General features: G+C 36.7%; 1 protein-coding gene and 1 long non-coding RNA gene across 2 annotated transcripts; both read right to left on the bottom strand.

The window, feature by feature from the left end:
* Positions 1–3,071: 3,071 nt before the first annotated feature.
* Positions 3,072–10,266, bottom strand: LOC149496003 (uncharacterized). The gene is made up of 3 exons (XM_089722144.1): positions 9,078–10,266; positions 4,016–4,087; positions 3,072–3,282 (listed from the first exon to the last, which is right to left on the bottom strand). The coding sequence occupies exons 1-3, from the start codon at positions 10,150–10,152 to the stop codon at positions 3,233–3,235; spliced, it is 1,197 nt and encodes a 398-aa protein (XP_089578270.1). The 5' UTR covers positions 10,153–10,266; the 3' UTR covers positions 3,072–3,232.
* A 604-nt stretch (positions 10,267–10,870) lies between these two features.
* On the bottom strand, positions 10,871–13,011 carry LOC149496002 (uncharacterized). Its single transcript, XR_016320978.1, has 3 exons — positions 12,796–13,011; positions 11,735–11,806; positions 10,871–11,001 (listed from the first exon to the last, which is right to left on the bottom strand). It is a non-coding gene; the product is annotated as an uncharacterized LOC149496002 (long non-coding RNA).
* Positions 13,012–13,624: the final 613 nt, after the last annotated feature.

Here is a 13,624-nt window from a genome sequence, read left to right as displayed (position 1 = left end):
TCAAAGTCGCGAGCGCGAGATGTGCCAAATGAGAGTCAGAGAGTTTGCGAGCACAAGTCGCGAGCGCGCACTTGAAAGTCGTGAGCGCGAGATGTGCCAAATGAGAGTCAGAGAGTTTCAGGTGAAAGTCGCGAGTGCATGGTTCAAATTCGCGAGCGCGAGAAGGCAACGCGAACTCGTCATGCAATTCGCGCGCGCGCTTCCAGCCTGCACTGTTTGTACTCTTTTGGTCATATCTCTCAATATACAACTCCAATTTGGATGATTCAAAAACCCATGTAAAGCTAACACATAGAGGAACAAATAACTCTTCTATGATACTTCCTAATTCCATCATTAAATGGGGTCAAAATCAAGATGAAGTTACTGGTAAAATTTCCAGCAAAACCTGTTTCAACATAAACTCAATATTCACTTCATTTATTCAATACCTCCCCTGTTTTCCCCTGTTTTCTCCCCATTACCAGTCCTCCCACTCAACATGAAGCAATATTGTCTCAATAGCAACACACCACACAATTCTCATGCAAAGAAAATGAAAAATAACAAGAGATATCAAACCTTTGCTCCAAAAAGCTTGAGCTCTTCTTTAGCTTCTTTTCTCTACACTGCGGATACTGTTGTCGCATGGTGTCTTCAGATTCCCAAGTTGCTTCTTCTGTCTTATGATTCCTCCAAAGAACTTTTACCAATGCTATCTTCTTGTTCCGCAATTCCTTAGTTTCTCTGGCTAAGATCTGAACTGGTTCTTCTTTATAAGTGAGATCCGGCTGAATTTCAATCTCTTCTGCTGATAACACGTGTGATGGGTTTGATCTGTATCTTCTTAACATTGATACGTGAAAGACATTATGAATTCGATCTAAGGTTGAAGGTAACGCTAGGCGATAGGTTAATGGTCCTACACGTTCAACAATCTCGTATGGACCAATGAACCTAGGGCTAAGCTTACCCTTTCGTCCAAACCTTAGGATCTTTTTCCATGGTGAAACTTTTAGAAATACCTTATCACCCACCGAGTACTCAATATCCTTTCTCTTTAAATCAGCATAAGACTTCTGTCGATCACTTGCTTCTTTCAGCCGTTTTCTGATGATTTCCACTTTCTCTTCTGTTTCTCTAACCAAATCTGGACCCAAAATCTTCTTCTCACTCAGGTCTGTCCAACACACAGGGGTCCTGCATGGTCTACCATACAATGCTTCATATGGTGCCATCTTGATGCTTGATTGGTAGCTGTTGTTGTAGGCAAACTCCATGAGAGGTACATATCTGTCCCAACTGCCTTCAAATTCTATAACACATTTCTAGAATTTGAATGACTCTCTCTGATTGGCCATCTGTTTGAGGATGAAATGCAGTGCTGAAATGCAATTTCGTCCCTAATGCTTCCTGCAGTTTACCCCAAAACTTCGCTGTAAACCTTGGATCACGATCAGAGATAATGGATGATGGAACTCCATGTAGTCGAACTATTTCGCTCACATAAATATCTGCTAACTTGTCCAGAGAATAGTCCATCCTGACTGGTAGAAAGTGTGCGGACTTAGTAAATCTGTCCACGATCACCCATACTGCTTCATGCTTCCGCTGCGTCTGAGGTAATCTAGTAACAAAATCCATCGTGATCTGATCCCACTTCCATGTTGGCACTGTTATTGGATGAAGTAACCCAGCTGGCAGTTGATGTTCTGCTTTTACTTGTTGGCATGTTAAACATCTTGTTACAACATGTCCGATATCTTTCTTCATGCCCGGCCACCAATAGCCTTTCTTCAAATCTTGATACATCTTGGTACTGCCTGGATGCATTGTATATGGACTGTTATGAGCTTCATGCAGAATCTTTTGTCTAAGCTCCCCTATCTAAGGTACAACAACTCTGTCTTCATAGAATAAGACTCCACTATTATCCAATCTGAATTTCCCACCATGATCTTCTTGTACTTGTTTCACCCATAGTGCTGTTTGTGCATCTTTCTTCTGTGTCTCTGCAACTTCCTGAACCCAAGATGGCTGTACTTGCATCTGTGCTAGAATAACTCCCTGCTGTTGCAACTCCATACTAATTCTCATTGCTTTCAAAGCAAATAATGATTTGCGGCTAAGGGCATCAGCTACCACATTAGCTTTGCCCGGATGGTAATTAATGACATAATCATAATTAGCCAAAATCTGCATCCACTTCCGTTGTCTTGAATTCAAGTCCTTCTGTGTCGGTAAATACTTTAAACTCTGATGATCTGTGTAAATGTAACACTTTTCACCGTACAGATAATGCCGCCATACTTTGAATGCTAGAACAATGGCTGCCAACTCTAGATCATGGGTTGGATAATTCAATTCATGTGGCTTCAATTGTCTGGAGACATAAGCTACCACTTTCCTGTCTTGCATGAGTACACATCCTAACCCAGTATGAGAGGCATCACTGTAAATCTCAAAGTCTTTACCTGACACTGGCTGAGTCAACACTGGTGCTTCAGTCAACTTTTTCTTCAAAGTGTCAAAACTCTGCTGACATCTATCATCCCATTGGAATACAACCTCTTTCTTCAACAATCTTGTTAAAGGTGATGCAATGATGGAGAATCCCTTTACGAACCTTCTGTAATAACCGGCTAAACCCAGAAAACTTCGGACTTCTGTGACGTTTCTGGGTGGTCTCCAATCAACAATAGCTTCAATCTTCTTAGGATCCACTCTGATACCCTCTGATGACACCATATGTCCTAAGAAAGAAACTTCGTCCAGCCAAAACTGTCACACCTTACCCTACTGTAAGACATGGCATGTCGCCCGTAATATAATTAATAAGCACTTAATTCTTATAAAATGCTTACTAAGTATACTACAAGGGACTTAATCCTTTTAATTCCTTCATTTTTATATCTTGTAGCAAAATAATTTAGTTATTAAATATATATAACTTCTTTTGGTAGATATTAATCTCAATATAATTTCTTAAACATATTATAAAAAAAAACATAAAATAAAATGGTTCCATAACCCATAAGTCCATGGATGATTGAATTACATATTGGAGTCCTGTTCAAATCTTAGATACATAATAGAAATTAATTACTTTAATAGACTATAAATTTTCAAATTCATACAATCATAATTTACATGAATCTGCTCAAATATACATAAATGATCTGTTAATGTTTAATACATCATACATATTCCAAAAGAAGTCAAATATACAATAGCTACATCAGTAGCATACTATCTACATCAAATAAAAATGATCCTCTCTTGGTTCTTTTTCCTTTCCTTTACCTGCGATAGTACAAAAGCAACTATCGCTAAGCATATGGCTTAGTGGTGTACTAATAAAAATAATAAGGAATGACAATTCATAAATCCACCATGGTAAAGAAAATAAGAAACAAAATAAATCAATACCATTTAAATCATCAATTCATAATATAGTCTTTACAGCTTTTATAGAGTCAATTCTGAGGGCCATCAGTGTCTAATGTGCACATCTAGACCTGCTATCTACAACCTCAATCTGTGATATGATTTCAACAGAAGAGGGAGCAATCTACAACCTCAACATGGAGGGAGAATTTCATATCAATCATATATCATCTAGTGATGATATCCATGTTCAATCGATCGTAATATCAACTTCAACAAATGAAATGATATTCGGGGTAATAACCATATCTATATCAGCTGTAAGACTTTTAAACCATTCCATTTATGTACTAATATCAAAATCACAATGGACAACATTTCATTTCACAACCACTGCTAAAAACATTCAATCACGGCCACCCCTCATACTACATATATCAATTGGCCAACATCCTCCTCTTTCACAGTATAAGAATCATAAAATTCATTTATAAATATCATTCAGTCGTATGCTTTCAAAATAATCTTTTTCCTCTTTAAAAACTTATGAATATAATTATAATTCATAAAGCAAATCCATTGAAAATATTTTGCAAAATCAATTTCATTTTGGTTAAATAAAAGTAGGAAAGGAATAATATACACTAACCTGAACTAGATGGCTCCCCTAGCCCTTTTCCTCTAGTAATCACCCTCTCCTCAACTCCCTTTCTCTCAGCAGCTGTAGCATGATATTAATACTCACATTAAGATCATACTACACAATGTACACACATGCACTTCTATAAGAATGTAAATTAAGCATTAGAATGTAGTCTCATGCTTTTTCTTTCATTTTCACTATACTTGTCCAAGTGTTATATGATCTGAGTTTAAGCATGAAACACTTCATATCCAACACTTAACCACATCCTAGACACAAAATACTAACAATGAAAACAATAGAAGTGAATAGCATGCTAAATTCGTTCAAGGTTTATGAAATGCAGAATTTCAGCATTTGAGTAGCTGGCATTGCGTTGACTATATCTTGAATTCCCCATATTCAATTGCCCTGAAATTTTGACAGCATGTTCCAAACATCTTAGGGTACTGTTCTGGAAAATTTCATAAATTTTAAAGCTCATTTGCATTTTTAAATGACATAATTATAGAATCTGAAGTTCAGTTTTTCTCATGCTGAGCAGCCTGCAGTGATTTACTTATAACTCCATTTCCTTTTATCCAATGGCCTTTAAATTTTAACACGACCTACCCAACATCTCAGCCTATCTCCATATCAAATTTCATAAATTTTGGAGTTCATTTGCTTAGTCAAATAGGTCAATTACAGAAGCTGAATGTCAGGCAGCATAACTGTAACATGTCCAACAATGATAAGTTTATTTAAGTATTCTCAACTCACTTCCAGCATAAATTCATGCAATCCAACTCTTGTATTACTGAAATAACATCATAATATAAGATATAGCAGAGTCCATAGTTCATAGAATATCAAAACCAAACTCAAAATCATCCATCTTGGTGACTTATGCAACTTAGACTTTGAATTCATGCATAACTACTTTCAATCATCTTAAATCACCTTAAATCACTTCTCATCACTTCATCTTCACCAAATCAGATTACACAAACAAGCACCTCACTTCAAAATTCATGGAATTCAAAAAGTAATCCATAGAAATGAAGGAGGAAGTGAAAATAACTAACCTTTTCTTAAGAATTACTTGAAAATTCTTTGATTTTCACCTTCTTTTTGCTTGGTTTTGACTCAAAACCCTCCTCCTCTCTTCTTGAACGGTTTGGCCTGCAACAATGAGTGAAGTGTCGTGGTTCTTTCCTCTTCTTCAATAAAATTATATAATAAACTTTATTAAAAATTCCTTCCATGTCCTTTAAATGCAAATTGCACTATAATCCTCCCTTTTGTTTTCCCTTCATCCTTTGGCACTCTAATCTTTTTAATCATTTAACTTCAGTCCTATTAGGTATAAACCAAGTGTATTTAATATTCTAAACTCCACTTGGTAAAAATCGTACGGAAATAACCGTTTTTCAGGCTTTTCAGGTAAAATCGTGCTTTACCGAGAAGTCATTCATCTTTCAACTCATTTTTGATTTCCTTTAAGCTTTCACATGGATTTGTAAAGATCAATTAATGTTTCATTTAATTAATATTAATATCCTCAATCTATAATGTTTCCCATTATTTTAAGTTTTCCTTTTATTCGGATAACCGAATTCATCGAAAAAGCTAAAATAGAAAGAACTACAAAATTGAGGATATTACAACTCTTCCCTCCTTAAAGAAATTTCGTCTCGAAATTTTACCTGTTATAGATCTCTGAATAATTGTGGATGTTGTCTTCTCATATCTTCTTCACGTTCCCAAGTAGCCTCTTCTCTGGAGTGGCTTCGCCATAACACCTTAACTAGGGGAATCTGTTTATTCCGAAGTTGCTTAATTTCCTTAGATAGGATAGCCACTGGTTCTTCATCATATGTGACGTCTCGATTAACTTCAATTGATTCTAAAGGCAATATATGTGAAGGGTCCGATCTATATCGCCGAAGCATAGAAACATGGAAAACATTATGAATCTTATCGAGGTCTGGTGGTAAGGCTAACCTATATGCCAATGGACCAATCCTCTCAAGTATTTCATAAGGTCCTATGAAACGAGGACTTAATTTTCCCTTTCTACCAAATCTCATAACACGCTTCCAAGGGGAAACCTTGAGGAATACTTTATCACCCACCTTATACTCTATATCTCTTCTCTTTAGATCCACATATGACTTTTGTCGATCTGTCGCCGCCTTCAATCTTTCTTTAATTACTTTGATCTTTTCTTCTGTTTGTTGAATAATTTCAGGACCTAGTAATTGCCTTTCACCAACTTCATCCCAACATAGAGGTGTCCTACATTTTCTACCATATAAAGCTTCATATGGAGGCATTCCGATACTGGTCTGGTAACTGTTATTATAAGCAAATTCTATCAAAGGCAAATAGTTATCCCAACTACCTTCAAACTCAAGAACACAAGCTCGAAGCATATCCTCCAATATTTGAATAATCCTCTCAGATTGACCATCTGTCTGAGGATGGAATGCAGTACTAAAATTCAATCTAGTGCCCAGGGCTTTCTGTAAACTAGCCCAAAATCTAGATGTGAATCTTGGATCTCTATCAGAAACAATGGATACTGGCACTCCATGTAGTCTAACTATTTCACCAATATACATTTCTGCCAACTTCTCTAAACTATAGTCTGATCTTACAGGTAGGAAATGAGCACTCTTCGTCAATCTATCTACAATAACCCAAACTGCATCATGTTTCTTCTGGGTAAGTGGAAGTCCCATTAGAAAATCCATAGTCACTCTTTCCCATTTCCATTCTGGAATCTGAAGTGGATGATGTAATCCTGCTGGTACTTGATGTTCTGCCTTGACTTGTTGACACGTTAGGCATTTAGCTACAAATTCAGCAATATCTTTCTTCATACCAGTCCACCAATAGTTCCTCTTCAAATCCCTATACATCTTGGTCCCGCCCGGATGCATAGAAAATAGAGAATCATGTGCTTCCTTCAAGATGAGATGTATCAAATCTAAATTTGACGGAACATATAACCGGTCCCGAAATAGTAATAACCCATCTCTACTGACAGAAAAATCTGGTCGTTTACCATCTTGTGCCTCTGAAAGAATCTTTTGATAGTCATCATCCGTCAATATTGCTGTTCGAATCTGATCAATCAATAAAGGCTTCACCTGAAGATTAGCTAACACCCAATTGTCAGAAATCTTCTCAAACTTAGCATTAATAGACCGTAGATCATGGACTAGAGATAACGCTATCGTCCTGAGGTTAGCAATAATCTTAAGGCTCAATGCATCTGCTACCACATTAGCTTTCCCTGGCTGATAATCGATAATACAGTCATAATCTTTTATCAACTCAAGCCATCGTCTCTGTCGCAAATTCAACTCCCTTTGAGTACCCAGATACTTTAAACTTTTATGATCTGTGAAGATATAGCATTTCTCACCATAAAGATAATGTCTCCATATCTTCAATGCAAATACAATGGCTGCAAGTTCCAAATCATGTGTAGGATAATTCCTCTAATGTGGTTTAAGTTGGCGTGATGCGTAAGCAATAACATTTCTATCCTGCATCAACACACAACCTAAGCCATTATGAGAAGCATCACTATAAACAGTAAACTCTTTACCTGGAATAGGTAAAGTCAAAACTGGCACTTCAGTCAAGCACTTCTTCAGCTTATCAAAGCTCTCCTGACATTTATCTGTCCATTCAAACCTAACGTTCTTCCACAATAGTTGAGTTAAGGGCAAAGCAATGATAGAAAATCCCTTAACAAACTTGCGATAATAGCCAGCCAAACCCAAGAAACTACGAATCTCGGAAACATTCTTTGGTGGCTTCCAACTGGAAATAGCCTCAATCTTACCAGGATCCACTGCAATACCCTCTGCAGATACAATATGACCAAGAAAAGCAACTTGTGCTAACCAGAATTCACATTTAGAAAACTTAGCATAAAGTTGTTTTTCTCGAAGAGTTTGAAAAATGATTCTTAGGTGCTTATCATGCTCTTCTATATCTTTGGAATATACCAGAATGTCATCAATAAAAACCACAACAAACTGGTCAAGGTAAGGTCTGAAGATCGTGTTCATCAAAGCCATGAATGCTGCTGGAGCATTAGTTAATCCGAATGGCATAACTAGAAACTCATAATGGCCATAGCGAGTCCTGAATGTCGTCTTAGGAATACTCTGCTCTTTAACCCTGAGTTGATAATACCCCGATCTCAAATCTATCTTAGAGAATACAGAAGCACCTTGAAGCTGATCAAAGAGGTCATCAATCCTTGGCAAAGGATACTTATTCTTGACTGTGACCTTATTCAACTGACGGTAATCGATGCACAACCGTAAACCGCCATCTTTTTTCTTTACAAATAGCACTGGAGCTCCCCATGGTGACACACTAGGACGAATAAACCCCTTATCAAGCAATTCCTATAATTGTGCTTTTAATTCTTTTAATTCAGCAGGAGCCATCCTGTAAGGAGTAATGGAGATCGGTTGAGTCCCTGTCATAACCTCAATCTCGAATTCAACTTCCCTTTCTGGCGGCAATCCTGGTAATTCTTCTGGAAAAACATCTGGAAAGTCACACACTGTAGGAATGTCCTTAAGACTAGGAGTACCTACCCTTGTGTCCACAATGTGAGCTAGGTATGCCTCACACCCATGACGGATCAATTTCTGAGCTAAAGCTGCAGTTATCACAGATGAAGGAAGTATCTGTCTCTCACCCTGTATCACCACATCAATATATTCTGGCAGTTTAAATAGTATCTTCTTAAGGTCACAATCAACCACTGCTTGATATTTTTTTAACCAATCCATGCCCAAAATAACGTCAAAATCTCCGAAAGGCATCTCAACTAAATCAGAAGGGAATACATGATCTTGGATTATGAGTGGGCAATCAGGATATAATTTGTTAACAATAACCTCCTGTCCTAATGGACTCGATACAAGCACATCATACCCCAATCGCAAACAAGGAATAGATGCATAGCAAGAAATCCCAGCACTAATATAAGAGTGAGATGATCCAGGATCAAATAACACATAAACATCATGATTAAATAAAGGAAATATACCAGTCACCACATCAGCTGCATCAGCATCCTGCCTCTGCCTCATAGCATAAACTCTAGCTGGCACACCAATAGGCTCTGGTTGATTCACTGTCCCCTGACTACCCGACATGCTACCTCTACCGCTGCCCCTACCTCTGCCTGAAGACTGAGAAGAGCCATAACTAGCAGCTGGTCTTTGAATCGATCCTCCTGTGGCTGTATATGCCGTAGTCGATCTCAGTTTAGGGCAATCCCTCACAAAGTGTCCAACCTCACCACAGTTAAAACATGCTCCTGTGGTCAACTTACACACTCCGCCATGATATCTACCACAATGAACACAACTACGAGTAACTGGAGGAGCTCGTGGAGGTGGCAATGGTGGTCTGAACTGTCTCTGGCTCTGTGGCCTCACACTGCTAGATCTAGGAGGAAATGGACTGAAGAATCTCCTCTTTTTATTACTAGAGCTACTAGCCACTGGGAAAGTCCTCCTGACACTCTTCTCCTCTGTAGCCTTTTCTTGATCAACCTTCTCTTGATTCAGAGCTTGTGATACCAATGCAGAAAAATTCTCATGTTCAAAGCCGATCACATGGCTCTTAATACTGGGCTTCAATCCCTGTTCAAATCTCTTGCACCTGTCCCTACCTGTAACTAACATCCTCCCAGCATAATAACTCAACCGAGTAAACTCCCTCTCATACTCAACTACAGTCCTATGATCCTGTTTGAGCTGCAGAAACTCCTCTATTCTGGCATCCACATAGCTAGATGGAACATACTTTTTCTTAAACTCCCTCAGGAAGTCTGTCCAAGTCAGAACTGGTGGTTGCACTCTGCTCCTAGGAACTGTCTTCCACCACTCATATGCATCTTCCTGAAGTAAAGAGACTGCATAATCGTACTTCTGAGCATCATCACACTGGAGTTTTAGGAAAACCCTATCAATCCTCTCTAGCCACTGCTCAGCTACCATCGGGTCAGTGGTGCCTGAAAACTCTGTGGCCCCATACTTAACCAACTTATCATACTGTCTAACTGGCTGCTGCTGTTGCTGTAAGTTACCCGCCATTTGTCTCAATAACGCAGCCATCTGCTGGGCTATAGGGTCAGCAGCTGGTGCAACAGGGACATCAGCATGCTCGGGAGCATTACCACGCTCTTCCTGTCTCGCTTCAGACTGCTCCTCAAGCGGATTAAAATTATCTCCCCGACTAACACCCTCCATACTATCGATAAAAAATAACACGCTCTCTGTATATTATCACAGAAAACCATGCATCGTATTAGAATATTGTATGATGTAGATATCCAACAATTAACAGGCATGTCATATTTGAGCAGATTACATTTCACACATTTATATGCAGTAAAAATATGATCCAATATGCAATTAAAACTGTTCTGATACCAAAATAAACATGTCACACCTTACCCTACTGTAAGACATGGCATGTTGCCCGTAATATAATTAATAAGCACTTAATTCTTATAAATGCTTACTAAGTATACTACAAGGGACTTAATCCTTTTAATTCCTTCATTTTTATATCTTGTAGCAAAATAATTTAGTTATTAAATATATATAACTTCTTTTGGTAGATATTAATCTCAATATAATTTCTTAAACATATTATAAAAAAAAATATAAAATAAAATGGTTCCATAACCCATAAGTCCATGGATGATTTAATTACATATTGGAGTCCTGTTCAAATCTTAGATACATAATAGAAATTAATTACTTTAATAGACTATAAATTTTCAAATTCATACAATCATAATTTACATGAATCTGCTTAAATATACATAAATGATCTGTTAATGTTTAATACATCATACATATTCCAAAAGAAGTCAAATATACAATAGCTACATCAGTAGCATACTATCTACATCAAATAAAAATGATCCTCTCTTGGTTCTTTTTCCTTTCCTTTACCTGCGATAGTACAAAAGCAACTATCGCTAAGCATATGGCTTAGTGGTGTACTAATAAAAATAATAAGGAATGACAATTCATAAATCCACCATGGTAAAGAAAATAAGAAACAAAATAAATCAATACCATTTAAATCATCAATTCATAATATAGTCTTTACAGCTTTTATAGAGTCAATTCTGAGGGCCATCAGTGTCTAATGTGCACATCTAGACCTGCTATCTACAACCTCAATCTGTGATATGATTTCAACAGAAGAGGGAGCAATCTACAACCTCAACATGGAGGGAGAATTTCATATCAATCATATATCATCTAGTGATGATATCCATGTTCAATCGATCGTAATATCAACTTCAACAAATGAAATGATATTCGGGGTAATAACCATATCTATATCAGCTGTAAGACTTTTAAACCATTCCATTTATGTACTAATATCAAAATCACAATGGACAACATTTCATTTCACAACCACTGCTAAAAACATTCAATCACGGCCACCCCTCATACTACAGATATCAATTGGCCAACATCCTCCTCTTTCACAGTATAAGAATCATAAAATTCATTTATAAATATCATTCAGTCGTATGCTTTCAAAATAATCTTTTTCCTCTTTAAAAACTTATGAATATAATTATAATTCATAAAGCAAATCCATTGAAAATATTTTGCAAAATCAATTTCATTTTGGTTAAATAAAAGTAGGAAAGGAATAATATACACTAACCTGAACTAGATGGCTCCCCTAGCCCTTTTCCTCTAGTAATCACCCTCTCCTCAACTCCCTTTCTCTCAGCAGCTGTAGCATGATATTAATACTCACATTAAGATCATACTACACAATGTACACACATGCACTTCTATAAGAATGTAAATTAAGCATTAGAATGTAGTCTCATGCTTTTTCTTTCATTTTCACTATACTTGTCCAAGTGTTATATGATCTGAGTTTAAGCATGAAACACTTCATATCCAACACTTAACCACATCCTAGACACAAAATACTAACAATGAAAACAATAGAAGTGAATAGCATGCTAAATTCGTTCAAGGTTTATGAAATGCAGAATTTCAGCATTTGAGTAGCTGGCATTGCGTTGACTATATCTTGAATTCCCCATATTCAATTGCCCTGAAATTTTGACAGCATGTTCCAAACATCTTAGGGTACTGTTCTGGAAAATTTCATAAATTTTAAAGCTCATTTGCATTTTTAAATGACATAATTATAGAATCTGAAGTTCAGTTTTTCTCATGCTGAGCAGCCTGCAGTGATTTACTTATAACTCCATTTCCTTTTATCCAATGGCCTTTAAATTTTAACACGACCTACCCAACATCTCAGCCTATCTCCATATCAAATTTCATAAATTTTGGAGTTCATTTGCTTAGTCAAATAGGTCAATTACAGAAGCTGAATGTCAGGCAGCATAACTGTAACATGTCCAACAATGATAAGTTTATTTAAGTATTCTCAACTCACTTCCAGCACAAATTCATGCAATCCAACTCTTCTATTACTGAAATAACACCATAATATAAGATATATCAGAGTCCATAGTTCATAGAATATCAAAACCAAACTCAAAATCATCCATCTTGGTGACTTATGCAACTTAGACTTTGAATTCATGCATAACTACTTTCAATCATCTTAAATCACCTTAAATCACTTCTCATCACTTCATCTTCACCAAATCAGATTACACAAACAAGCACCTCACTTCAAAGTTCATGGAATTCAAAAAGTAATCCATAGAAATGAAGGAGGAAGTGAAAATAACTAACCTTTTCTTAAGAATTACTTGAAAATTCTTTGATTTTCACCTTCTTTTTGCTTGGTTTTGACTCAAAACCCTCCTCCTCTCTTCTTGAACGGTTTGGCCTGCAACAATGAGTGAAGTGTCGTGGTTCTTTCCTCTTCTTCAATAAAATTATATAATAAACTTTATTAAAAATTCCTTCCATGTCCTTTAAATGCAAATTGCACTATAATCCTCCCTTTTGTTTTCCCTTCATCCTTTGGCACTCTAATCTTTTTAATCATTTTACTTCAGTCCTATTAGGTATAAACCAAGTGTATTTAATATTCTAAACTCCACTTGGTAAAAATCGTACGGAAATTACCGTTTTCAGGCTTTTCAGGTAAAATCGTGCTTTACCGAGAAGTCATTCATCTTTCAACTCATTTTTGATTTCCTTTAAGCTTTCACATGGATTTGTAAAGATCAATTAATGTTTCATTTAATTAATATTAATATCCTCAATCTATAATGTTTCCCATTATTTTAAGTTTTCCTTTTATTCGGATAACCGAATTCATCGAAAAAGCTAAAATAGAAAGAACTACAAAATTGAGGATATTACAAAAACTCACACTTACTGAGCTTGGCATACAGCTGTTTATCCCTCAGTGTCTGAAGTACAATCCGCAAATATTTATCATGTTCGACCTTATCTCTGGAGTAGACCAAAATGTCATCTATAAACACCACCACAAACTGATCCAAATATGAATGAAACACGTGGTTCATGAGATCCATGAAAACCGCTGGTGCATTTGTGAGACCGAATGGCATGACTAAAAATTCATAGTGACCATATCGGGTCCTGAATG

This window comes from Jatropha curcas, chromosome 5 (assembly GCF_041381405.1).
Source record: "Jatropha curcas cultivar XTBG-Jc1 chromosome 5, XTBG_Jcur_1.0, whole genome shotgun sequence".
In the NCBI taxonomy this organism is placed as follows: Eukaryota; Viridiplantae; Streptophyta; class Magnoliopsida; order Malpighiales; family Euphorbiaceae; genus Jatropha; species Jatropha curcas.
This window is presented reverse-complemented; position numbering and strand designations above follow the sequence as displayed.

Excerpts from the sequence above, each read along its gene's own strand:
- LOC149496003 (XM_089722144.1), bottom strand. The coding sequence starts at position 10,152 with ATGGCTGCGTTATTGAGACAAATGGCGGGTAACTTACAGCAACAGCAG. Across the intron at positions 4,088-9,077 it reads TGCAGCTGATGTGGTGACTG|CTGCTGAGAGAAAGGGAGTT; the intron begins GTATATTTCCTT and ends ATCATGCTACAG. Across the intron at positions 3,283-4,015 it reads AGGGGAGCCATCTAGTTCAG|GTAAAGGAAAGGAAAAAGAA; the intron begins GTTAGTGTATAT and ends GTACTATCGCAG.